Source organism: Pongo abelii, chromosome 14 (assembly GCF_028885655.2).
Source record: "Pongo abelii isolate AG06213 chromosome 14, NHGRI_mPonAbe1-v2.0_pri, whole genome shotgun sequence".
In the NCBI taxonomy this organism is placed as follows: Eukaryota; Metazoa; Chordata; class Mammalia; order Primates; family Hominidae; genus Pongo; species Pongo abelii.
This window is the reverse complement of record NC_071999.2, coordinates 106,838,782-106,866,238: the sequence shown is the minus strand read 5'-3', so window position 1 is coordinate 106,866,238 and position 27,457 is coordinate 106,838,782. Positions and strand designations below refer to the sequence as shown.

At 43.2% G+C, this 27,457-nt stretch overlaps 1 protein-coding gene across 3 annotated transcripts in view; it reads left to right on the top strand.

The window, feature by feature from the left end:
* TMTC4 (transmembrane O-mannosyltransferase targeting cadherins 4) overlaps window positions 1-27,457 on the top strand; it is a 70,263-nt gene that overhangs the window by 19,111 nt on the left and 23,695 nt on the right. For all 3 annotated transcript variants that reach the window (XM_024230983.3, XM_024230984.3, XM_054529191.2), the window contains 6 exons: window positions 13,479-13,579; window positions 17,753-17,845; window positions 18,073-18,237; window positions 19,042-19,244; window positions 20,585-20,756; window positions 20,844-20,975. In XM_024230983.3, coding sequence (XP_024086751.2) covers window positions 13,479-13,579; window positions 17,753-17,845; window positions 18,073-18,237; window positions 19,042-19,244; window positions 20,585-20,756; window positions 20,844-20,975 — 866 coding nt within the window. The remainder of the gene's footprint in view (window positions 1-13,478; window positions 13,580-17,752; window positions 17,846-18,072; window positions 18,238-19,041; window positions 19,245-20,584; window positions 20,757-20,843; window positions 20,976-27,457) is intronic.

The window sequence follows — 27,457 nt, the reverse complement described above, 5'->3', positions numbered from 1 at the left end:
CTTCTTCCCATCGCTCATCGGTTTTCTGATACATTAGAGAGTTTGGGGACAGCTGAGCAGAACACCTTCAAGTATTGAGAATAGTGGTGGTAACTTTTCTTCCTGTAACTTAGCGATAATGCACTTCAGTCTCTTCCTGGGGTAGGGGTCTCCCCACCTATGATGATTATAAATCTCCCAAGAGACACACAGCCGCCAGAGACCTGGCGAGGTTGCATCAGCCGGCCCCATAATGAATTCAGCACCATCGTGTGACTCTTCATGAGACAGTGAATCAGTAACGGGACTGGGAGGGAGGGGTCCCTTCACTACCTCACTGTTAACGTTCACTACAGATAATGGTTCTTCCTTTCCAAAAGTTGGCAATTAAATCTGAATTTACAGATACAGATAACAGTTTATCAGAAATCATATTTTTCCTGAAGAAAATTTAAAATTAGGAGTTGTGGGCCCGGTGCGGTAGCTCACACCTGTAATCCCAGCACTTTGGGAGGCCAAGGTGAGCAGATCACTTGAGGTCAGGAGTTTGAGACCAGCATAGCCAACGTAGTGAAACCCCATCTCTACTAAAAGTACAAAAATTAGCCAGGCATGGTGGCGTGTGCCTGTAGTTCCAGCTACTCGGGAGGCTGAGGCAGGAGAATCGCTTGAACCCGGGAGACAGAGGTTGCAGTGAGCCGAGATTGCGCCACTGCACTCCAGCCTGGGTGACAGAGTGAGACTCCGTCTCAAAAAAAAAAAAGGAGTTGTGGCTTTTCTCAAAGACAACTCTAAAGTTTCTGAAAGTGCCATTTTATTGATTTTAACATAATTTTAACATATCCTCCCTTAAAGTCACTACTCCCTGTTCTGAATGGATTTCAAAGACATCAGAGTGATTTTTGAGGAAAGTACTAAACCGTGATAGATTTAACGTGTGGGGGACATCATTTAGGAGATATGATAGAACCTGTCACTACTTCTAAAGATTGCTCTTGTGAAATAATGAAAAAGCTATTATGATATTAAACACTCTTCCATCAGATGAACAGGTACATGTATTGGCCTCCTTTAATGGCGTATTCTCACAGAAAAGTGAAAAGGCTAGACATTTTATATTCTTTTTCTGGAACCTTTTACTAACCTTTTCTCTGTTTTAATTCACAAATTTGTATATTAATATATATTACATATATATTTTTGATACATTTGTAAATTATAAAATTATTTCCAAATATCCATACAAAAGATACTTTTTTAATAAAGCTTTTGGCAAGAAACCAACACCAAAGTTAAAGGTACTTAAATGTGTGATGGGTGTTCCATTAGTTAACACTTTGACTTATGAGAAATAGGCAAAGTATATTTCAATACTGACATAAATATATTAACTGTAAGTACCAGTGTGACCTTTCTTTTTTGTCCAGTAACATTCTTTTAGCATTTATAATGTTTATTTTAAAATTGGAAAGAAATTATGAGGTCTTTAATGTTAAGTTTGTAGATGTTTTTGAGAATGTTAACCTGGGCATTTTTGCATTTGCAAACCAATAGCAGTGGTAGATGTGGCTTCCGTAGAAACCTTTTTAAGATGACTAGATTTTGACTTGGTTGAAGTTACTTGGGGCAGTTAAAAGACAGATAGGTGGACTGGGAAGCCTTTGAAGAATGCTTTCTGTTGACCTCTTGTCTACAAGCTGCCCCGTCTTCATGGGATCTGTTCTTTTGTTAACATGAATTCTCTTGAGGAAAAGGAAAGCGTTAATTTAAATGGAGCCGATGGAGTCACCTCCAGAGCGGTCTCTGGGCCTTTGCAGGCACCAACAGCTTCTTTAGTCTTTGGAAAGTACACAACTACAGTAGTTTGCATCTTATGCTCATCCAGACTTTGGTGTCTTGACCCTGAAACTGATTGTTGGTCATGGCTTTTGTGTCCTTCCTGTCCCCTCATGGTGTCCACCTGCCCTGGCAGGCTTTGAGTTACGGATCATCACAGTTTTTCTCGGCAGTGTAAAGTGGAGGGTTTAAAACACCCATCCTCGAGCTGCAGTTCCCATCATTTGGAATTGGCTTTCACTGCTATTTTCCATTCCCACTCATCGCTTCCAGATTTCCGACAGAATGATTGGATTCTGCCTCAATTCCATCGCAGGCCTGGAGGCGCAGAGCCACGTGGATTCTTGAGAGAGGGCCTTAGACACACTGTGACCAGCTTACTTGGGGGAGTCCCCTGTGTCCCACATGTGAACAGGTCTCTGACCCCTCCCCAACAAGGTGCTGTGCCCTGAGACCTACCCTCTGTCACTTCAGGACCTCAGGACTGGATGCCTATCCCCGTCCACCTCGTTCCCTGGCCCGGCGACATCAGAACAGCCCCTCACGCTGCCCGCCCATCTCTCCCCTCCTCCTCACAACTCCCAAAATTCCCTTTGTCTGAGCAACCCCAGAACCGGGGCTAATGAAGTCTGGTGGAGCCTCTCCTAGTCTCTTAGCAGAAGCACTGTTTTTAGCAACTTTTCTGTTTCTGATTTTCCATACTCCTTTTTAAACATGCAAAGAATAGAATGTGCTTCTTTGTTGATAGATTACAACTCTTTGGAATAATCCTTGAATATCATGTTAATGATCAGTTCAGTTCGTAGGGTGCTTAAGAGTCTTTTTTAGGAGGAGAAAACTTGCTGCAAATTAATAATACCTTTACAGAGAAGAAGCAGTAAGAGCCCCATATGCAAAAATAATTCTGGTTAAGGTGTTAATGAAAAGCCATGGGTTTCTGATTCTGTTCTAAAATAGTATAAAGGTTTATTGATTTTAGTCATTCATTCCATCACCAATAGTTAATCAAATTTTAAGGGCATTTCTTGTACCAGGTCAGGTTTCCGGTGCTGGGGATACAAAGACTAGAACAACAAAGTTCATGCCCCTGAGGGGCTTACCGTAACTCCAGTTTCTTTTGATTAAAATAAAGCTTCCACGATTCAGAATGCCTACAGAGCAGAATATTCTGGTTCTCCTTCCTTTCCTGTTGACTTTTTCCTTCCTGTACCCCTCATAGCAGGCACTCAGTAAGGATCCTTTCTTCTCATGTGTGTTTATGCAGAATGGGAGGCCGTGGCCTTTGTTCTACTTACTTCCTTCATCTTCTATTAAATTTCCTTCAATACAGCAAAGCAGAGCTCTTGATCCTAATGAAAATTCAGGTGTATATATATTTTCATTTGGATCAAGAGCTCTGTTCACTTGGAGTTTGAGATATCTTAAACAGTCGCATGTTTATTTATTTATTTATTTCGAGACCAAGTCTCGCTTTGTTGCCCAGGCTGGAGTGCAGTGGTACAATCTCAGGTCACTGCAACCTCTGCCTCCCAGGTTCAAGTGATTCTCCTGCCTCAGCCTCCCAAGTAGCTGGGACTACAGTCACCCGCCACCACGCCCAGCTAATTTTTGTGTTTTTAGTAGAGACAGGGTTTCGCCACATTGGCCAGGCTGGTCTTGAACTCCTGACCTCAAGTGATCCCTCCACCTCGGCCTCCCAAAGTGCTGGGATTACAGGCTGAGCCACCGTGCCCAGCACTGGTTTTTTTGTTTGTTTGTTTTTGTTGTTGTTGTTGTTGTTGTTTGAGATGGAGTTTTGCTCTTGTCACCCAGACTGGAATGCGGTGGCACGATCTTGGCTCACTGCAACCTCCACCTCCCAGGTTCAAGCAATTCTCCTGTCTCAGCCTCCAGCCATGTTTTTATTTTACCCTATCTAGTCAGTACAAATTGTACAAAAAGCCGAGTGGTAAACACATGTATTTATTGTCATTGCAGTGGTGATTTCTTGTTCCAAGTGCCCATGTCTATAAATGTTCAGCAGAGAATAAAAACTAACTCTTTGGTGGTAGACAAGTCATTTTTTATTGAGATACAAATAATAATGCTATTTAATGTTTAAATTTCAGGTTTAAAGTAACCCTGGTCTTTGTACTTTTGGGATCTGAACATAAATTCAAAGAAAGGCCTAATATCAGAGGAACCAATTTAATATTATAAGGGAACAAAAAATTAAGTACTCTGAAATTAATGATTCAACTAGTTAATAAGTTCTTTCAGAGAATACTTTTTTTGGTAACATCATTAACTTTTTTTATGGATGAGACGTCTTTATTATAAAGCTCTGGACGATTTTTAACTGCTTGAGTTTATTCTGTCCTAACCTCTGGAATCCTAGTATTTTCAGAAAATGAAAAACGTATTCACATAACATTTCTGGGGCTCTGCCTTTTTTTTTTTTTTTTTTTGGTGCATAAATAGAATGTCTAGCAAGATCTTTGCAACAGAATTTTTTAAAAGTAGATGTCCTTATAAAGGAAGCATACATTTTCTTTAAAAAAACAAACAAACGAAAAACACTAGTGAGATGAAATCAATGGCACACTGGGTATTACTTCTGAATGCCCAAAACAAAAAGTGTTATTCTTAAAATGAGGCATCTTGTATTTACATCTCTCTTAAAGCCTGGTATTTCAGATTGGAAACAGATCATCTCTGCACATTAAACTCGCCAGAATAGCCAAAACAATTTCGTTTCTAAACTGATACCTTAAAATACTTGTCTCATGGGAGTTAAGACCAAAAGAAGAAATTTAGTCTCATTTATCGTGGGGAGAAGAGAGTCTTTTCCAGAGGGGGATGGATTTTCTATATACCTAGAACAACCATTTTAAGTTCTAAATTCTTATTCATAGTATCAAAGGCAGGATCTCAAATCTCCATTGTTCTTAAGCTGTATAGCTCCCCTTAAGCTGTGTAGTTCTATAGCTGTATAGTTCACCTTAAGCTGTATAGTTCAGGCACTAAAATGGGATAACTCTTATTCTTGGGATATCATTGCCTCGTATTTTCATTCTGATTAAAGACACCTGTTTTTCTTTGACTTAGAATCACACTGCTTATAAAATAGGGCAGTTGGCTAACTCATGTCCGATAGGACGCTTGGTTTTCAATTTGGGGCCATTGCTGACTGCATTCTGACTGTGGGAGTCATGCAGATTCTCTTTTCCCCATTTCTTTGGTTGCTTCATTGCTTGATTTTCCCCCAAATGGACCCGTGTTTTAGAGCAGCAAGCCTGACTTCTTTCATTCTGTGCATAGAAGCACGGCCTGGTCGTTCCAGCTTTTGGAACGCGAATCTGATGCTCATTGTGTTGCTCTGGCAGAGAGAGAGTCGCGGCCACCTGTCGGGGTGGCGTGGTTCCCACACACAACATGACGTGCCAGTTTCGAGCAGTGGAGATGCCAGGCATAGAGTGGTGAAGAGGGGTAACTTGTATAATGTGATGCTTTTTCTGAAAGGAGATCTTCCCACTGGAAAGGAGTGCCAAATCCGAGGCACATGCTTCATTAAATGGATCACATCTGCTGGCACTTGTGGGTGTTAGCACTGACAAGTGTCTTTCTGTCATTGCATTTTTTTCCCTGTGCTCCCTTCACTCCATTAGCCTTTGCCTCCATTTACCTAAGTGAATGAATTCTCTTAGATGCTAGAGACAATATACTGAAACGAGAAGAACATTGCCTAGGCACGTCTCTAGTCAATTCTGGATCATAAACTATTGATGTTTGCTAATGTTGCATAATTATCCTAGAGCAAGTTGTCTTCTTAAAAGATGAGAGAGGCAGCGTGGTGTCCAAATGGTTTTTGTGTTTTTTTTCCCATCCTCTCCTGGGTCATTGGTGTTTAAAATGTAACAGTCTTGATGGAGAGGAGACGGAGAATGCTGGGGAAGGGTGATGTCCTCAGATGCTTACATAGAGCCATGCACAAGTTAGAATTTTAAATCTGGGGAAGATTTTTCTGAATAAAAATATTTATAAGTGCAGCTGTGCTGGAGGTGACATCTGCCACTCAGAATTTATTTGTACTGTTTTTAACAGTTACTTCTAAATTTAAAATGAAAATAATTGCTTTTCTCCATGGTTTTTAAATATTTCTCAAGTAATTTTATTTATTTGTTTGTTTATTTATTTATTTATTTATTTATTTATTTTGAAGAAGAATATCTTAATGATGGCGATTCTTCCAGTGTGAAGGGGTTGAAAGACTAAATTAAAAGTGAAAAAGACCTGAATTCTGGCAGTATTTGTCCACACTGAGCAAATGATTAACTCTTGGGTATTAAATTACATCTCATAATTGCAAGAAAAATGTAATATAGTAAGACTCTGATAGACATAGAAATAAATGAAACTATTTATTGATTCAACAGATGTTTATCAAGTGCCCACTATATGCAAGGTGGCCTACTATTACCTGTCTCAATTGTCTTATTAAAATGCTCACACTTGGAAATAAAATAATGGTTTGCATTTGTTACTGTGTAAGAACATAGCCACAAAAGCAGAGTCTAAATTCCTCTAGAATGTATGTTGATAATTATTAGCATTAGTCACCTTCACAAACTAAGGCTTGAAATAAATCTTAATTTGGGGAATTATGTGGGCAAAAGTTTGATGGAGCAGGTCATATTTCCAGAAGTCCACTAGTCTGGGCCATCTAAACACTTAGAGCTAGTTTTTCACTTGAATTTTTGTAAGGCCTTTTTTGTTCACCTCCAGAACTGGAAACATTTTGTCAACGCTGTATGGGCTGGCCTTGGTTTATCATTCCTGCACATATATAGTGCATATATATAAAGAGGACCCCTTTCATTTATATGAAATGGTTTTAAAATATTAAATTAAGCTTTCCAATTTAGATTCTGGGAAACTCAAAGTGTGTGTGCATGCTTAGTCTTATGACTCTGGATAAAATATTGAGTGGCAGCCGGGCACAGTGGCTCATACCTGTAATCCCAGCACTTGGGGAGGTCAAGGCGGGAGGATCACTTGAGCACAAGAGTTTGAGACCAGCTTGGGCAATATAGTGAGACCCCCTTTCTCGACAAAAATAAAAATTTTTAAAAATCAGCCAGGCCTGGTGGCATGTGCCTGTGGTCCCAGCTACTCAGGAGGCAGAGGCCGGAGGATTGCTTGAGCCTGGGAGGTCAAGGCTCCAGTAAGTCGTGATCACGCTGCTGTACTCCAGCCTGGGCAAAAGAATGAGACCTTGTCTCAAAACAAAAATATACCAAAAATTGTTGAGTGACTAATCTGGTAGGGATTGGAGAAAGAGTTGGCTTTAAATAGGCAAACTCATTTCCTATTTTCTGAGTTTTCAAGGACAGAGCTGGATACAAACATAGCAATGTGCACATTATGTCATCTGTGAGCTGGATCTTTGATCACATGGTCTAGACACTGCCATGCAATCGAAATACAACAGGAGCCATATATGGCATTGAAAACTTTGAGGTAGCCACGTTATAAAAAGAAACAGGTGAGATGGATTTTAATAATATATTTTATTTGCCTTGATATATCAAAATTATAATTCCAATATGTAATCAATATAAAAATATGAAAATGTTCACATTTTTTTTTCATGCTAAGCTTCCAAGATCGGGTGTGTATTCCACACTAACAATACATCCCACCTGGGGCTAGATACATTTCAAGCACTCGTTAGCTATAATGATTACTTTCTTGGATAGTGGTGGGTCTAGAATGTAGTGCTCACTAGGTTTATCTCTGACCATTGAGCTTTTGCCTTTGATCTGAAATTGCCACAGTTTTGAGAAGTGATACTTAATATTTAATAATTGCTGAGACTGAAGACACTTCTTCAGCAAAGAAACATTGCCTTCATCTTTCATATCTTTTCATGCTGGGTGTGTTTGAAGCAAAATCGGAAGTCTAAGGAAAAAGAGTAGGACTCTTCTGTCAGAATTGCGATAGAGGATGGGAGAAGTGGAGTTTAGAGTTTGAGAATGTGGTGAAATTATGAGGTGAAATTAGGGAGAAGGTTATCAGTAAACCTGAAGGCTGTGTTTTCTAGTTGTTATTTTTCTGTTTTCAACTAAGTCTCTGGTTTAACCTTGTAAGGAGAAAGCCATTTTAAATTCTAGGTAAGAGGACTACCTAGAATTCTTATCTGGAGGAATTCTAGAGGAGCCCATCACTTTCGTGTATGTGTCATAATTTAGCTTTGTGTTAATAGAGTGCTTTGAAGAGCTGTCTTTTGGGCATTTTTAATGAAGGAACTGGGAATATTTTTCTTTTCAAAGTCCATGGGGAAAAATTAATCTATGTTACAGTCAAGTAAAAATACAAGATAATTCCTTTTTTCTAGGCAGAAATGTAAAATCAAGGAGCTTGCTTTTGAAATTAAGAACAGAGACTATTACATTGGGGAGTGTATTATGTTTAGTTGAGAAGTACCAACACAAATTCTGAGAGTGAAAGAAGCCTACAAAAACCAAATTCAGTTAACAGTTTGGTGGGATGGGGTGGGGTGGAGGGTGTCCATTTGGTTTCTAGTGAGCTATGGAGCTGAGCACCTAGTCAACTTGAAAACAATGGATGGAGCCCGGCCATGGCACCATCTCCTCATGCTAGGTCTAGAGTGGCTGGCAGGGGCCAGAGATCTCTTGCTCTGTTTATCTCTGGATGAGATCAATTAATCAGGTCGTTTATAATTAAAGGTTTTGTTTACAAATAAACTGCTAATAGGAGAAAATCCTAAAGGTAGTTTGACCCAGACTCAGGAAAATGTTGTCATGGGAAGAGAGGCTGTACCCTGAGACAGTGTACAAAGCCACCCATCTCTCATGACGTGGCGGAAGGCCCGGACTTCTCCGAGGCTCTGGCATGGACTTGTAAGCTGGACGCTCTGCTCTCTCCCTAAAGCTTGTGGCCCTTTCCCCAAATCATAGCCTAAAAGAATTCATCAATCTGTTAGTTTTCGGGTTATTTCAGCCGTAATTTTTTTTAAAGCTTTAGTGCCTGCCAATACTTACCTGCTGATGAGTGCTAGCAAATGCCCACATGAAACAATAAATACGTTAAGTGCTCAAATTGGAATTACGTGTAATTTGACAGGGTTTTGTTGTGGTGGTGGCTCCTTATTGTGATCTTTTGGCATTAGATACATAGAAAGTAATTAATTTCTGCAAGTAAAATGATCCTTAGTTTGCTTGATGGGTCTAAGTATACTGATGTGTAATGGTTTTCAGTAGAGGGAGCCTGACTTCTGGGCTCCATGCCTCCTGAACAACTTGGAGGAGCGCTGCCCAAGGGCATAGCTAAGACCTGAAGTTTAGGGAGACAGGCTTGGGCTCAGCATTTAGAATAATCTAACAACCCAGAGTTTAAAAATGAAACGGGTTGTGGTTTGAAAATTAATCCCCACCAGTGAAGTTACTCAAGTCAAGGCCAGGTGGCCCCCTGCTGGAAGCATCTTGGAAGGGATTCCAGCATTTCCATCCTTGCAGGAGAGATGATGCACAGCCTTTAAGAAGCAGTGTTGACACCTGTGGTTCCATGATTTGTCGGGAGCACAAAGCTTATTGCATCCCTTTTGATAGACAGTAGATAGTCACTTCACTCACTGAACATGTACTGCCCTTCCAGCGTCAGTTGTGCCTGCTGATTCAGTCAAAACAATTTTTAGTTGCTCCTACGAGCCAGGCATGGTGCCAGCCGTCCAGCTGTGAGCAGGCTTACTCTCAAGGGGGTGTACCCTGCCTTTAGGGAGCATCAGAGCCACCTGGAAAGCTTGTTAAAGGCCGATTACTGGTTCCCATCCTCAATTTCTGATTCATCAGATCTCAGTGGGGCCTGAGTCTAGTAAGATCTAGGTGCAGGTTCATGGACCACACACCTGTGAGTAGCACTGGTTTAGGGCAATGGTTCTTAACTGGGAGTGATTTCCTACCCTCCCCACGCCCCTACTGACATCTGGCAATATCTGTGACATTTTTTATTGTCACCACTGAGGGGAGCGGTGGGGGATGGTGCTACTGGCCTCTGATGAGTAGAAGCTGAGGGTACTGCTAAACATCCTGTGATTCACAGGGCAACCCCCATCCAAAAAAAGTAAGCAGTCCACATGTGATTAGTGCCTAGGTGGACAGACCCTCGACTTGGGAATGACAGAAAATCAAGTGCTTGTGATAAACTCTGTGAGGAATGTTGTGATAGACTGTGATCAGGGCAGTTTAGAGCACTACAGCTGGGCCTAACCTGAAATCTACAGGGGCAGTCAGGGACATGGAGAGGTGAACGGGGCTCACCTCACTGGGGCAGTCAGGGACTTGGAGAGGTGAAGGGGGCTTACCTGCTCACAGGGGCAGTCAGGGACTTGGAGAGGTGAACCGGGCTTACCTGCTCACAGGGGGCTCACCTGCTCACAGGGGCAGTCAGGGACATGGAGAGGTGAACCGGGCTTACCTGCTCACAGGGGGCTCACCTGCTCACAGGGGCAGTCAGGTGTGCATACAGCAGGGGTGTTTGCTCTTTTAACTGTGGAAGGAAACAAGTGAATTGCAGAGAGACCTGCCTGAGAGGGCGGGGTTTGGCTTTTCACAGCATAAGTGATATTTAACAGCTTTATTGATTGGGTAGGACTCTGCCAGGACTGTTCTGCCCCAACGGAACTCAGTAAGCACACCCAGGTGAGAACCTGCAAGTGGGCAATGGGCCTGGAGTGAGTGTGTATGCTGGGAGGGGCTGGAGAGGGCCCGCGGTAGCCACTTCAGCAAGGCCTTTAAAGCCACGGTCAGAAGAGGAACCATTATCCTGAAGGCAAAAGAGATAATTGGAAGGCGTAAAACAAGAATGTTCAGGCCTGGCGCAGTGGCTCACACCTGTAATCCCAGCACTTTGGGAGGCCGAGGCGGGTGGATCACAAGGTCAGGAGTTCAGGACTAGACTGGCCAACATGGTGAAACCCCATCTCTACTAAAAATACAAAAATTAGCTGGGCATGGTAGCATACACCTGTAGTCCCAGCTACTCAGGAGACTGAGGCAGGAAAGTTTCTTGAATCCGGGAGGCGGAGGTTGCAGTGAGCCGAGATCGCACCATTGCACTCTAGCCTGGGTGACAGAGCAATATTCCATCTCAAAAAAAAAAAGTATGTTCGTTGTGTTTTATGAGACAATGGGATCTCAGTTAACGAGGCTTTCCTGTCCATCAGTTGGCCTTGTGAAAAGCTTTAAAGTGCCTCAGCTATAATAGCCAAGTCAACTTTTTGTATGATAGCTATTCCATTTGTTTGTATTTTAAATATAGAAATTTGATACACAGAGATTCTCTCCCCAAAAAGCTGAAAGGGCCAGACTTTCTGCTGCCGCTGGAGCCTGTGTGGGAGTGAGGAGGCTGTCCTAGCAGCCCAGCTGTATAGCTGGTCCTGCAAGCTGCGAGTGTTGGGCACATCAGGAGTTAGTCCTGCTCATGGTTCATTGAGAGCCGGGGGCCCAGCTGGGGACAGGCCTTCTCATCTTGACAGGGTCTCAACCCCAGTGTAGAGCATTTGAGGTTAAGAGCGCCTCCTGGCCGGGCGCGATAACTAACACCTGTAATCCCAGCACTTTGGGAGGCCAAGGTAGGCGGATCACGAGGTCAGGAGATTGAGACCATCCTGGCTAACACGGTGAAACCCCATCTCTACTAAAAATACAAAAAATTAGCTGGGCATGGTGGCGGGCGCCTGTAGCACCAGCTACTCGGGAGCCTGAGGCAGGAGAATGGTGAACCCAGGAGGCGGAGCTTGCAGTGACCCGAGATCGTGCCACTGCACTCCAGCCTGGGCGACAGAGCAAGCCTCCGTCTCAAAAAAAAAAAAAAAAAGGGCACTTCCCACCCCCAGGCCAGAACGCACTGGCTGTTTTCAGGATAGGAAGGCCTTCCATCCTGGGGTGTTGCTGGTTCTATCTCAAGTATTCACAAGTGTTTTTCTGTCCCTCCGTGCAGGGTCTGTAGGACACACACAAACACTTGTTAATTTCCCCAGCAGGCAGTTTAATGAGAGTCACGGTGTATTTGTTACACTATCCAGTTGTCTGGCACATTTTGTGGCACAGTGGCTGATCAGCCACCCCCTTGACTACTGCATCAAAGCCCCATTGGAAATTCCATCTCTCTCTAAGCTGACCAGGTTTGGCTGACCCAAGTGCCACAAACATTAATTAAATGATTTCTATAGTCCCAGCATTATACCAAGTGATTTTTAACATGCTTAGTTTTTAACGTAGTTTTTTAATACACGCACATGGTTAAAATAATGTAAAGAGTGCTGAAGGTTATATAATGAAAAGTAAGACTAAAAGTAAGACTTCCTCCCTCCCCTACCCCAATTCTTCATTTTAGAACTTCTCAGAAACTAGTCAATTTCTTACATGTTGTCATAGAGATATATTTTGCATTTGCAAGCATTCTTTATGAGTTTTTAACACAAATGGCCAGGTGTTCCTATGTAATTTTTTCCTTTCGAATATATCCTGAGGTCGGTAACGTTGCCCCCACGTTATAGGTGAGTTCCTTGAGACCGTGAAAGTCACTTGCTCAGTGTCACTCAGTGAGTGGCAGAGCTGGCATTCAGATGCTTACATAGAGCTGTAGGCACTCAGACCGGGAGTTCCAGTTGTGAGTGGAATTGAACCGAGTAATGCCAGGCGAGCTAACAATTGGATTCTCCAAGAAGGTTCGCTTTTGTCCCACTTGATACTGACCTCTTTTTTATATGTTGGCTTATCCATTTAGATGAAGAGTGAGGACTTCACAATAGAGAGGAGTATCCATGCAGCTTCCCTCTCCTCCCTAGCAGTTTAGTTCTGGCCCCCAAATTGCACACACCACCGACGAGATAGTGTACAGCCAGACCCTACTCGCAGAAGGCCACTTAGGGACCAGTGGTGGTTACTGGAGCTGCTGCCCACCCGAGCTTCTTACAGTGTTCACACATCTGGGGATGTTTTGGCTTCTTCTTGGTGCTCAAGCCCCCGTGCAGATTGGCAGCCCAGCCTGGTCCATGTCTTTACCTGCCCCAGGTGCTAGGTAGGTGCCTGCTCTGTCAGTAGCCGTGTATCCTTTGGTAGGGGTTGGAGCTGTTCTACACAGGGAGCAGAGCAGACCCATCCTAAGCCACCTGGTGTCCAGAGGGCCCAAACTGCTATTCCAGGAGTAGTGGAGATTCTCAGAGGCATTCCCAGCAGCTCCATCATGGCAGCAGCAGTGACCATTGGGGTCATCTTGAAACTAGATGGACTGTTTGCAGTCTCAGTGGGAGTTCTCAAAAAGACTCATCAGAATGGTCTAGCAGGTGATTGGTAGGTTGGGAAGAAGGTACCTGCTGCGTGGGGACTCTGGCATGGGGCATCTTTGTGGCCAGGGCTTCATGACAGTGTCTCCCAAAGGCCCTGGGCACTTTCTCAGGAGAGCCTTGAGAGGAGACATATGTACCATTTAAAAGGTATTGTCTAATGCACACTTGCCCACAGAGAAGTGCTGTCTGAAGCCCAAACCCTGTTTTTAAGTTATGGTTGTTTAAGGTATTTGCTTAAAATTTTAGTTCCTGATGCTAAAAAACTGAGCTGCATTCCATGACTTTTGCACTGATCATTTCTCTTAATTGGCAGGTAACAAGGAGGGAGCGCATTCTTCCACCTTCTGGGTGCTGCTGAGTATCTTTCTGGGAGCAGTGGCCATGCTGTGCAAAGAGCAAGGGATCACCGTGCTGGTGAGAGCCGCAACATGGCCGGGGCCTGCTTTTTCTGTGTGTCCTTTTCCCTCCTATAAAGACATCTGGGGCTGGCCCTGCCTCTGTGGCGTTCTCCACCCCTGCCTCCCATTGCTGGCCTGAGGTGATAGACCTTTCTGGACAAATGACTTTTGCTGTCACAATTCTGGCATTGCAGATGGAGAGTTGACTGACTTCCTTGACAGTCATGTGCATCTGGGGAGAAATGATGAATGAGAAGTTCTTAGGGAGCCGTGATGAGTGCTCTTGAGAGGCCCTGTAGAAAAAGATAAAAGAATGGTTAGAGTTTTCTGGGATGCTTGTATATATTTCAGCAGTCCTAGATCACCTAGGACTGACCCCATCAATGGTTTTGATCCTGGATCTAGAAAGGCTGGTGGATAGTTTAGAAATGAAGGAACAGGGCTGGGCGCCATGGGTCACACTTGTAATCCCAGCACTTTGGGAGGCCAAGGCGGGCAAATCACCTGAGGTCGGGAGTTCGAGACCAGCCTGACCAACATGGAGAAACCCCTTCTCTACTACAAATATGAAATTAGCCAGGCACGGTGGCGCATGCCTATAATCCCAGCTACTCAGGAGGTTGAGGCAGGAGAATCCCTTGAACCCAGGAGGCGGAGGTGGCAGTAACCTGAGATCGCGCCATTGCACTCTAGCCTAGACAACAACAGCGAAACTACATCTCAAAAAAAGAAAAAAGAAAGAAAGAAAGAAAAGATGAAGGAACAGGAGTTCTGCAGCCACTCAAAGCCTCATTCACACACACATTCTGTCCCTCTTCTCGTCATTCCCCCACCCCCAGCAGTTACCTATGGTTATAGTTAATCACAACGCAAGTGCAACTTCAAGCAATGCTGGAACCAAAGTGTTCCACGGTCACAAATGTTTGACCTGAAATTACAAGATTACTAACTAGTCTAGTATTTAAAGGAGAATCTGGAATGGTACTAATGTTTCTAGTGGGACTTTGTTCTCAGAGGACTCTCTTTATGCCAGATGTGCCGGGTAATCACGTGTTTTAACTTCCAGCCCTTGAAGTCTCTGTGTGTGTAATATGGTGCATACACTGTATTCTCTTGGGATACATTGTTTTCCTGGAAAGAACCTATACCTCGGCTTCCACCGGCAGTGTCAGGGGGGTGGGGGGAGGGCTGTCTGAAGCGGAAAGACATCTACCTTTTCAGTCTGATCTGAGTAGATGCTAGGATTAAAGACCCAGGAAAGGAAAGGAGAGGTGTTGAAATCCATTTTTCTTTTTCTCCATCCTAACCAGTTTGCTGCTTTATATTATTAGAAGAAAATATAGAAATTAAGGTTGTGAACAGAGGTAGAGAAATGGAAAGATGTGGAATTTTTTTCCTTTTTTTGTTTTTTTTTGAGACAGAGTCTTGCTCTGTCACCCTGGCTGGAGGGCAGTGGCGTGTTTATAGCTCACTGCAGCCTCAACGATCCTCCCACCTCAGCCTCCCAAGTAGCTGGCATACTGTAGGTGTGTGCCACCACTCCGGCTAATTTTCTAAAATTTTTTGTGGAGATGGGGTCTCCCTGTGTTGGCCAGGCTGGTCTCAAACTCCTAGCCTTGGGATTACAGGCATGAGCCATCACGCCTGGCCAAGTTGTGGGATTAGAACGATCATATAGAAATAGCTTGGAAAGGAAAGAACAATTAAAGCTGTTTGGGGCTTGATACAAGTCAAGGCAAAAATTAGTGGTTTTATTAGGTTGTATCTATTAAGATTAAGCTAGCAAGGAGATGGTATAGGGAGAATTACCATGGAAAGATACTTGAATTTCATGAGTTAATTTTTTTTTAATTTGCTCTAAAACAGTGTTTCTCAACCTTGGCACTATCAATGTTTTACAGCAGACAGTTCTTTCTTGTGGGGGCTGTTCTGGGTTTGTGGGATGTTTAGCGGCATCCCTGGCCTCTACCTACTAGATGCCAATGGGACCTCTCAGTTGTGACAACCTAAAATGTCTCCAGACAGTGCCAAACACCCCCTGGGGGGCAAAATTGTCCCTGAGAACCGCTGGTTTTAGAACCTTTCCCTAATATGAAATGTGGTTTGAGGACCAGGAGCATCAGCAATATCTGGGAGAGTGTTAGGAATTCAGGATCCCAGGCCCCACCCACTCCCCAGGCCTGCTGAGCCGGAATTTCCGTCCACAAGGTCCTCAGGAGGCTCCTCTGTGCAGTACTTTATTTATTTTATTTTATTTTATTTTTATTTTTATTCGAGATGGTTTCTCTCTTGTCACTCTGGCTGGAGTGCAATGGTGCAATCTCAGCTCACTACAACCTCCGCCTCCCAGGTTCAAGCAATTCTTCTGTCTCAGCCTCCCAAGTAGCTGGGATTACAGGCATATGCCACCACGTCCAGCTAATTTTTGTATTTTTAGTAGAGACAGGGTTTTACCATGTTGGCCAGGCTGGTCTCGAACTCTTGACCTCAGGTGATCCACCCAGCTCAGCCTCCCAAAGTGCTGAGATTACAGGCGTGAGCCACCGCACCAGGCCTCCTCTGTGCCGTTTTTCAGGAGCAGGAGAGAGTTCAGTTGAATTTACATGAATAAAGATACAGTGAAAGGTAGCTATTCTCAAAAACTGGATTACAATGGGGCCATTTTGATGATGCATTTAAGAGGGAAGGGGGCGGTCTTGTGTTTGGCTCAGGCCTCTTCGCCACATGACCCTGCCACCCCTTGGTGACTGTCCTGCAGCTCGCAGGAAAACTGTGAGAAGACAATGGCTGCTACGCAGGGAGCATCTGCCTTCTAGAAAGTGGTTTTCAACCAGGCAGAAACGGTCTTCTGTGACCCACTAAGATCATGTCTCACATGGGTGAATAAAATCAGAATTCTTTGAACTGATTAACCCAGCACTGGCCCATGTATTGGATAATTAGTGGCTCCCAGCATTTCTGGGAGAGGGTTAAGTAGGGATGTCATCCTTGCTCTGAAAACCACAAATTACCACTGACTTCTGATGATGTGTGATCTCCTTTACTGCAAAGAAGATCATATTAAAGAGACCCAAGTCATTCAGGGGCAGCTTTAACAGTATCCACTGAGTATGTGCAGACCACTTTATCCAGATTGGGCAGGGAGTTCTGTCGATGACACTGCCTACAGCAGTGACATTTATAGAAAGTCCATGGCAGGAGAGAGAATATAATCCATGGCCCATCTCTCCTTTTGCCTGTAACTACAGGTTTAATTTTACCTGCTAGAAAGTAACGATCATGGTGCTATTGGAAACTGTTAACATAGGTGGACTGCTAATTGAAGTTATTTGTTGTTCCCCTCATGGGTCATGGGCAGAGCTGTAAATTGATAGAGGTGGCCGCCCTCCACACCACGGCCCCACCTGGCAAAGGCCTGCTCACCAATGTGTGGTTTCCAGAGTCACCCTGGGCATCTCCATTCCAGCCAGCTGGAAGGGGAAACCAAGTGGGAATGTGTGCCCAAGTTTTACAATCACACATCCAAAGTGGTACGTGACACTTCTCCCACATTCCGTAAGGCTAGAACTCTGCCCTGCGACCTAGCTTAACTGCAGGGGAAGCTGGGAGATGTCATCTAGCTGTAACGCAGCGAGAAAACTACCGGACAACTAGATTTCTGCACAAGAGATCTCCAGAGCTCCATTAGAGATTATCATGTGTGTTCATCCCATTTCTAAAGATGCCAAAGTCCACTGGCACTTAAGGTTCACTTACATGGCTGGGTTTTTGAGGTTGAGGGCTGCCTTTATCTTCCAGTATGATTACTGCCCAGGAAAACACTCTATTGCATGAACTAAAGGACTGTTTTATAGTGACCAAAAAAAGTCGGGAGGGGGGGATCTCTCGAGGGCTTTTCCAAGGAATCCCAAATTTCTAGCTGTCCTGAATCTTGTAGAACTCCTACACGCAGACTGTGAAATCATTACTATCAGGGGCTTACTAAATAATAAATATGATCTATTACCTTGAGCTAATTTCATAGAAACGTAGGGCTGTTTTGTGTTTTTGTAAAGAGCTGCAGAGGTCTTCTGTGATTCTCTAGTCCATGTGTTCCTTGTCTAGATTGAGTAATGAAATTGTGAAGTGTAATTGCTGCCTAACACAGCCAAGCTCTCCCGTGGCTGATTGTCTTGCTTTGCTTTCTTAGGGTTTAAATGCGGTATTTGACATCTTGGTGATAGGCAAATTCAATGTTCTGGAAATTGTCCAGAAGGTACTACATAAGGACAAGTCATTAGAGGTGAGTCTGTACTTTTATCTCCAGCCCAGACATGGAAAATGTCAAGTACTAGCCGATTTAAAATGCCATTCTCAAATATTCCTTGTGATTTTGAATTCTACAATAACCAGCCTTTTAAAGCACAGTATTGAAGTAGTTCAGGCAGAATTGCTGCACATCTGTACCTGGCTCAGCCACACTTTTATTTGAAAATCAGCCACCTCTGGGGCTTTGCGGTGTCCTTGCAGAATCTCGGCATGCTCAGGAACAGGGGCCTCCTCTTCAGGATGACCCTGCTCACCTCTGGAGGGGCCGGGATGCTCTACGTGCGCTGGAGGATCATGGGCACGGGCCCGCCGGCCTTCACCGAGGTGGACAACCCGGCCTCCTTTGCTGACAGCATGCTGGTGAGGGTGAGTTCTGAGCCTGCTGCCCCCTGGACCGTTTTCTTCCCCCACCAGATTCCCAGATCCTTCACCCCTCCTCCTCGTCTCACTCCTCTCCATGCCAACGAAATCCCCAATACATGGGCCACCTCCATGTTTGTTTGCGATCACTAAAGATGTTCTGGGATGAAAGCAGGTCTTCCTGAGGGGGTTGAAAGGGCATGTGGAAGCTCTTGGCATTTCCGTTCTAACAAGGAGTAAAGAGGGTGGTTCCTTCTCACATCAGGGTCCTTGCCAGTCCCGTGAAAGGGCTCCCTAACCCTGTGGCTGGGTTAAGGCTAAATGTAACCTTCTTGATGGTATCTTTAGAAGACTAGCGGTGTCAAGACTATTCTTTTAGATTTGCCTTTTTTCTAAAGGCAAGGGTATCAAGCCACAGATTCTTAGCTGTGCATTTCATAGACACCAAAATCAAGAGAACAGCCATCGAAGCCTGTTATGTTATTGGGTACATGGGTGACCCACCCTGGGGCCTCAGATTTAGAGGTCACCGGCTTCAGGCAGCAACTAGGTCATAACTTGGCCAGAAATATAACTAATGTATTGCAGAGTCTGGTGGCTTTGCCATATTTTTATATACCAAAATCTGAATACATTTAATACATTACAGACTACAGTCAGATACCCAATACAAGTTGGCAACATTTTATTTGATACAACTGCTTTCATTGAACAGAAGCATATGAGTGCCTCCAAAGTGAAGTTAGTGCATATATATGTGTTTTTTAAGTTCAGTATCAAATAGATGTTTGTTTTCCTTTTGACTGACAGGCCATAAACTACAATTACTACTATTCACTGAATGCCTGGCTGCTGCTGTGTCCCTGGTGGCTGTGTTTTGATTGGTCAATGGGCTGCATCCCCCTCATTAAGTCCGTCAGCGACTGGAGGGTAATTGCACTTGCTGCACTCTGGTTCTGCCTAATTGGCCTAATATGCCAAGCCCTGTGCTCTGAAGACAGCCACAAGAGAAGGTAAGAGGCAGCACTGAATCTTAAGTTCCACGGTGGTTGAGTCAGAAGCGTTTTGTGAAATCCTGCGCTGATCATTTTAACGATTTTGTGGAAGTCACGTCTAAGGACATTTGTCTCAAATGCATATTTATGGCTAGGATGAGTTCCATCCATTTGGAATCCATGGCTGGCTTCCGCGGGTGGGGAGCGAGGCTGGAAGAGGGGCTACGGATGACTGCTTCATCCCTCCCTCCCCCTTTCCCTAGGAAGTAGCATTTTGCGATCCTTTTCACCATAGGTGGTAAAGAGTAATTTACGGTCAGAACAGAGAGTGTAATTGATGTGTGTTGTGCCCATTATTGCACAATTCTTCCTCAAAACACCCTGGTGAACGCTGCCATGATTTCTTCTGTTGTAGCTGGGTACAAAATAAGCCATTGCCCCAAAGAGACTGTTCTTTCTTGATGGAAAAAAAAAAAAGTTATTGAGAAAATAATTGGGGAAAACAAATGTGTTTCATGAAAAAGAAAACTGTTTAAGGTGATTTCCTTTAAGCCTAAGTGTTTATGAAATTAGATTAGTAATGTCTCAAAATAAATTAAGTTTTAAGTTTACCTGTGTCTTAAATTGGTTGGTAATTCTAAAGAGCCACAAACTTTAGTCCCAGTTCCCTTATCCACAGAAAATGGGATTTTTAAAGAAATTCTGTAGCCACAGGGCCCAAGAAGGAGCCACCAAAATTGAGCTAGAGTCTTAATTCATCCTCTTGCATCATAGGGGACATTGGGAATGATCGAGTGGTTCTAGAAGTGTTTCAATGCTCAGCTTCGTATCTCCCTGACTGAAATTTATGGTGGTGATGTAGCAACCGAAAAATGGTATTTGTTTATTTCAAATTTCATAAACTTTAAACTTACTTAAGTGTTATTATTCTCATTACATTTTGGAGGAATTTTTTTTTCCCCATGAAAACTGATTGGGACGGTTTTTGAATTAATTGAGACCAACAATATCCACTGAACTGTTCAGTACCTAAATGGTTTGAGGCATTGTAAGGACTAGGTGAATTAATAAGGCCTCAGAAATGTGATCATTCTAACTTTCTCCATACGAATTGTATGGCTTTTAAGTTTTACCCTTAGACTCGCTGTGAAGTGCCGGAGGAATATTTTTATGCCTTATCCAAATGCTACCAAGCTAAACTCTCTCTACTGATGATATCCTTTGGCTGACAACAATATCTTTTCTCAGTTGATGCCATGGAAAAGAAAAGGTCTTTAGCATTAATTTAGTGTGGAGTAGGATGTTTTTCTTGAGAAGTCTGGAAATAGCCATTTATTTAAATACTTTTCATCGTCCAGGATCCTTACTCTGGGCCTGGGATTTCTCGTTATCCCATTTCTCCCCGCAAGTAACCTGTTCTTCCGAGTGGGCTTCGTGGTCGCGGAGCGTGTCCTCTACCTCCCCAGCGTTGGGTACTGTGTGCTGCTGACTTTTGGATTCGGAGCCCTGAGCAAACATACCAAGAAAAAGGTATCAACCGAGAGTGGTGCCAGTTGATGAACAAAATGACCGGACGCATCTCACCGGTGACATTTACCATGTCTTTCTGTTCTTAAGAAACTCATTGCCGCTGTTGTGTTGGGGATCTTATTCATCAACATGCTGAGATGTGTGGTGCGCAGCGGCGAGTGGCGAAGTGAGGAACAGCTTTTCAGAAGTGCTCTGTCTGTGTGTCCCCTCAATGCTAAGGTACCTAGCTGCCAGATTTCTTTTAAAGAGACCTTACTAGGATATCTGTTAAGTTCTTGGGCTGAATAAGAGCATTTCCTGTCGTGCAGTATTTAGTGTAAGACCATGACCGAGTACTTGGGTTTTTCTTTGTTGTGTGTGTTTTTTTTAATGATTTTGATAAGATTCATTAAAATTCCACTCAGCCAAAATTGAAAAGAAATCATTTAAAAGCAGACAATATCAATGAAACAGACGACTCTAATGAGGTCTTAATCATCTTCCAGATGATCTCCTCACCCTTTGAAGTAGCTTCAGGGGAGGTGACATTGCGTATTCAGACTGAGGGTGGGCACGGCACAGATTCTGACGTCTAGAGCATACTTTTCAAAACCCACTCTCTAGTGATAGCATTAACTAGCCTCCTCCAAGCTGGAATTTAAAGGGGTAGTAATACCTACAAATTGGCAATAATGTAGTTCAGGAAGTTTATGCTATGTGCTGCACAATAGTACACATTTATGTCACCTTTGGGTCCCTTGCTAGTGATTTTTTGGGGGTCAGATTAGGTAAACATAAAGGTACGTACAGTCATGTGCCATGTAACAATGTTTCAGTCAGTAAACCACATATAGCATATATATGACCGTGGTCCCATAAAATTGTACCTTTTTTTTGAGACTGGGTCTTACTCTTGTCACCCAGGCTGGAGTGCAGTGGTGTGACCTCGGCTCACTGCAGCCTCCACCTCCTGGGTTCAAGGGATTCTCCTGCCTCAGCCTCCTGAGTAGCTAGATTACAGGCGCCTGCTACCACGCCCAGCTAATTTTTGTATTTTTAGTAGAGACAGAGATTCACCATGTTGGCCAAGCTGGTCTTGAACTCCTGACCTCAAGTGATCCGCCTGCTTCAGCCTCCCAGATGCTGGGATTACAGGTGTGAGCCACTGCACCCGACCAATATTTTTACTGCCTCTTTTCTATGTTTAGATACACAAATCCTTACCATTGTGTTACCATTGCCTCCAGCATTCAGTACAGTCACACGCTACACAGGTTTCTGGCCTAGGAGCTGCGGGCTAGACCACACATAGCCTAGGTGTATAGTAGGCTCTACCATCTAGGATTGTGTAAGTACACTCTATGATGTTCAAACAATGACAAAATCAGCTAACAATGCATTTCTCAGAATGTATCCTTGTTGTCATTAAGTAATGCATGACTGTACTCTAAAATTGGCAGTGTTTTTGGTTGAAGCAATTGGTAGGAATTTTTTCACTTGTATTCTTGATGAATCCAAGCTCTTCACTTGACTAGCTGTGCCTCTTTGGGCAAAACTACACTTTTTAAAACTTGCAGTGCCCTTTTCTATCAGAAGTGGATAATACCCGTCTGCTGGATTTGTTGTTAGGGCTAAATGAACTAAAATGCCCTCACACGGTGGCCAGCACATAGTAGGTGCTCAGAAAGTGTTAGCTTTTTTTTTTTTTTTTTTTCCCCGAGACAGAGTCTTGCTCTGTTGCCCAGGCTGGAGTGCAGTGGCCTGATCTCGGCTCACTGCAACCTCCGCCTCCCAGGTTCAAGCGATTCTCCTGCCTCAGCTTCCCGAGTAGCTAGGACTACAGGCATGCGCCACCATGCCCGGCTAATTTTTGTATTTTTAGTAGAGACGGGGTTTCACTGTGTTAGCCAGGCTGGTCTCAAACTCCTGATCTTGTGATTCGCCCAGCCTCGGCCTCCCAAAGTGCTGGGATTACAGGCATGAGCCACCGCGCCCAGCCAAGTGTTAGCTTTTGTAGGTTCATTTCAGTTTGGGTTTTGCATTATGTTGGGAAGAGAATGCTGTTTGCTCAAAATGGGGGTCAAAGGGTTAGGTTAGAAGAATTTTCTTTTAGTATAGATTATTATCATTAAATAATGATTCATTCTCTCTTAGGTCCTCAGCATAAGAGCTGCCTAGATTGCTTAAATGTAATCCTCCTGGGTGGAGACGGGGAGCTCTCTGGATCTGTTTCATGTCTACGTTCCATATTTAAGGGAAAGCAATGATTTCAGACAAAATTATGTAAACAAAACTAATGAATAGTTGACATCTTATTATGAACCTTAAGTAAAGAATAATATATAAGAGATGCTGGCTACTGATCTTTTTCTTGGATTAAAACCTCTCGTTCATATTTTAGTTAAGAGACTTAAAATAGTGAATTGCTTTCAGCTTTTATCTTTAGTTTGATTTGCTGACTTAACAATTTATTTTATGCTACCAAAAATAAATTGCCTGTGATTTAATTTCATAAACGTTAATAGATCTGCTTTATTTTTCCTTTACTGTTTGAATCGCAGTAATTGCCCCTTCTATTTGTGGAGTTCCTCACCACAAGGAGTTCAGATTTCTTTATAGAGGCTCTATAATTCATCTCTATTATCCTCTCACTCAGCTTTTTAGAGAGACAGTGTATTATTTTCTCTATTTTTCCAGATGGGAGAAACTGAAGCATAGCAAGATTAAACTGACATTATCTAGGTTAGTAATGTAGGTGGCTACAGAGAGACCTGGTATGGTGATGTGTCCAGGTGCCTCTAGTAAATAAGGGGGATGGAACATAGGTGATGTCTGAACCCAAAAATCTGCCCAGGAAGTGATTTCATATTTTACAGGCTGGAAAACACAGGGTGTGCGCTTGTGGGAATGCACGTAAGTATTAGGAGAAAGACAGTGAGAGAGAGAGAGAGAGAGAGAGAGAGAGAGTGTGTGTGTGTGTGTGTGTGTGTGTGTGTGTGTGTGTGTGTGTGTGTGTGGTTTCCTCTTCTTAATTTAAGGAATACATATAAGACCTCATCTTCAAAATGGACCCAGCAGTAATAGTCCTTTCTCAAGAACATTTTTCAATGATTCTATTCAATATAAGCAAGATCGAGATTTTGGGGAGTTTCTTTTTAAATTGAAGTGTCATAAAATTATCTTTACTTCCTTTTTTCTTTTTTTTTTCTTGAAAAAATGTAAGTTAATTTTAGGAAAGTAATCTCACTTAGGAAGACACTGGTTTCCTTCAGTCCCATTATTTCAGGGGACACATTTTCTATACTGGTTTCATTTGATATCTATTGAATATAAAGTAAGAAATTGGCAACTGGCTCTAGTTTAGGGCCAGATGTGTGAGCTAAGACTCATCTTTTTTGAGAGATTGCAATGTCAGTGTAGGTGGTGCTGGTGCCTGGTCTGCATGTCGAGGCGCAGTGCCTTGCATATGGTAGACACTCAGTATTAGTTATTGAATTCAGCCAAATGGAAATTGAATTCACTGAGACTACTGTGGATGAGATACCAAGTATACTTATAATCACTTTTAGTTTTTAAGGCTTAAAAGTATGTCACACCATCAACTCTGTGATACAATTCTATGATAAATTCTTTTAACAACGAAACAGATCATATGCCACAATGAGGTATTTTCTTAAGGAGTAAGTGACCCAGGATGCTATAGGATTTTTATGTTTTCAAAACATTTTAAGTTTAACATTAGATGTTGCCAGAATATTTATAACAAATTAGTTTAGCCCTGGTATTAAAGGTGCCTTTCATAACCGATACTCTTACTTTCTTGCATTTACATGTTACTGGGTTGTAATGGTTGTTTTATCTTTGACTTCTGTGCTAGTTCATTGCCTCAGCATGTGCATCACAAATGCTAGGGGGAAAGTTGAAGAATAAACAAGCTTTTTCAGTCATTTATATTTCAGGGAAACAAAAGTCACTCATTCTCTAAACACTATTTTAAGTGACCTGGTTGTGAGATTTTTGTTCTGTTTTGTTTTGTTTTGCAATCTAGGCAGCTATTTTTTATTCAAAGAATTCCCTCCACCTAACCCACAGGATAAAGCTGGCCTCTAGGTAAACCTGTTTACCAATTCTTAATGATGGCCTGCCTTCTAAGGCTGTATCAGATTTTTAACTAGTTCCTGTTCCAGAGTCCCACGTCCTTCTCCTTTGATCTTCTGGTCTCTGGCATTCTGAGTGTCTAACAGAACACTGTCTATACTGCAGAGAGCGGTTGAACTCTTTGTCTGGGCTTTTTATTGAGAAAACAGAATTTGCCTGGAACAAAGGAAAACAGCAGGAGCTTGGGGCGGAAGAGGCGGGCGTCGTGTTGATGTCTGAATAGAAGCTGTATTTGTATTCTGAGGACCACAAGGACATCACTGGCAGATTGGATTATCCGGCCCTAGGTTGTTTTGTGCATACGAGAGGAGGTGAAGTCATGTCCAAGCTGGGTTGGGGGAAGCTCAAATTCTAATCATTTAGAGCACTTTTCTCAACACACACTTCAGCGATAGCATTAACTGAGCCTCCTCCAAGCTACAATTTGAGGACAAAAATACCTATGAATGGACAATAATTTGATGCAGAAAGCTTAAATTCTACTGTGTGGTGCACAGTAGTACACACAATTTTATCACCTGTGATTTCTCTGCTTGCGAGTCCTTTCATCAGAGTGGGTAAACATAAATCTATATGCTTTTAAATTGGCAGTTAAGAAAACCTGTTAATATGCACTGCTGCATACTCTTCCAGAAATCATATGTTTAATGAAGTGCTGTAACTGTAGGTTAAGATGGATAAGGCAGGATGTGGTTGTGTTTTCAGGGGTCATTTGGAAGCAGTGTTCAGACATAATGTTATTTGAATGTGTTTAAACCACTTCTGTATTTCGAGATTTTATTAGTCTTCTGAGGCTGCTATAAACACACACACACACACACACATACACACACACACACACACACACACACACACACACAGATTGGGTGGCTTAGACCACAGTTTATTTTCTCACTGTTGTAAATGCTGGAATTGTCAGATCAAGGTGTCAGCAGGGTTGGTTTCTTGTGAGGCCTCTCTCCTTGGCTTGCAGACGGCACCTTCCCCCTGTGTCCTCACGTGGTCTGTCTTCTGTGCACACACATCTCTAGTGTCTGTGTCCATAGTTCCTCTTTCTGTAAGGACGCCATTCAGACTGGATTGGGGTCATATGGATGGGTGCCCAACCATATGACCTCATTTGACCTTACTTACCTCTTTAAAGACCCCATCTCCAAATACATTTTCATTCTGGGGTGCTGAGGGTTTAATGTGAACTTTGGGGGACAATAACATATAAAAAGAAATGTGATTTTACTTAGGAAAAAGGCCAGTGGTATGAATGAGTGGATCTAGAAAGTGCCTCGAGCAGTCACCCTCATCTTCCCCCAGCACTGTAATCAATGTGTATTATCTAGTGGGAAGAAACACAGGCTTCAGAGCCTAGTTCTAATCCAACTTCACAGCCCTAGATGAGATGCTGAATGGCCCCGAAGCAGTTTATCAACTCAGAAGAGAGGGTCACAGCAGCCACGGCCTCGAGCCACCGTGAGGAGAGACTGCGATCACACGGCACGCAACACTGCGCCCAGCTGGTGGGTGCCACTCGAGGCATGCCAGCTACACACCATCTTACCATTCACCGTGACTGTTGTTAGCAGCACCCACACTTCATGCTTCTGATTGAGTGAGTTTCTGTAGCATCGTCTCCTCTGGGCTTGCTACTCACTTTGTATTGTAAAGTCCCAAAAGCAGCTTTTGGTCATCAACAAATACTTCTCTTTTTCTTTCACTTTTTCTTTTTCTTTTTCTTTTTCTTTTTCTTTTTGTGAGACAGAGTCTTGCTCTGTCGCCCTGGCTGAAGTGCAGTGGCGTGCTCGCCTCACTGCAACCTCCACCTCCTGGGTTCGAGCGATTCTCCTGTCTCACCCTCCTGAGTAGCTGAGACTACAGGCGTGCACCACCATGCCCAGCTAATTTTTGTATTTTTAGTAGAGATGGGGTTTCACCATGTTGGACACGCTGGTCTCGAACTCCTGACCTCAGGTGATCTACCCATCTTGGCCTCCTGCAGTACTAGGATTACAGGCATGAGGCATTGCGCCTGGCCAACAAATTCTTTTCATTGTAGTCTTCATGAGCTTGTGTAGTCTTGCTGCCTTAGGCTTGGTTCAGGTCCCCACTTTTTTCTTTGTCATTTATTCTAAGCCCATGTATAGTTGAGAAACTACCAGACGTTGGCTTCCCTGATGCCCTCGTTCCAAGGTGACCTGAGAATTCCTAGTAGATTGGCAGCTGGGAGCCCCATTCTATCCAGCCTACTTCACCCCCTCTTCAGTCATTGAAAATCCTTTCCTCATTCTCTCTCTTTTTTTTAAATGGAGGTACAATTCCTATAACATAAAACTATCCATGTTAGTACCTCAAAAAATTAAAAACAGAATTCTCTTATCCAGCAATTCCATTTCCAGGCAAATATCCAAAAGGACTGAAAGCAGAGAGTCAGAGAGATATTTGTACACCCGTGTTCACAGCAGCGTTATTCACAATAGCTGAAAAGTAGAAGCTACCCAGGTGTCCATCCAGGGACAAATGGACAAACAGAATGTGGTATACTCATGCAAGGGAATATTATTCAGCCACAA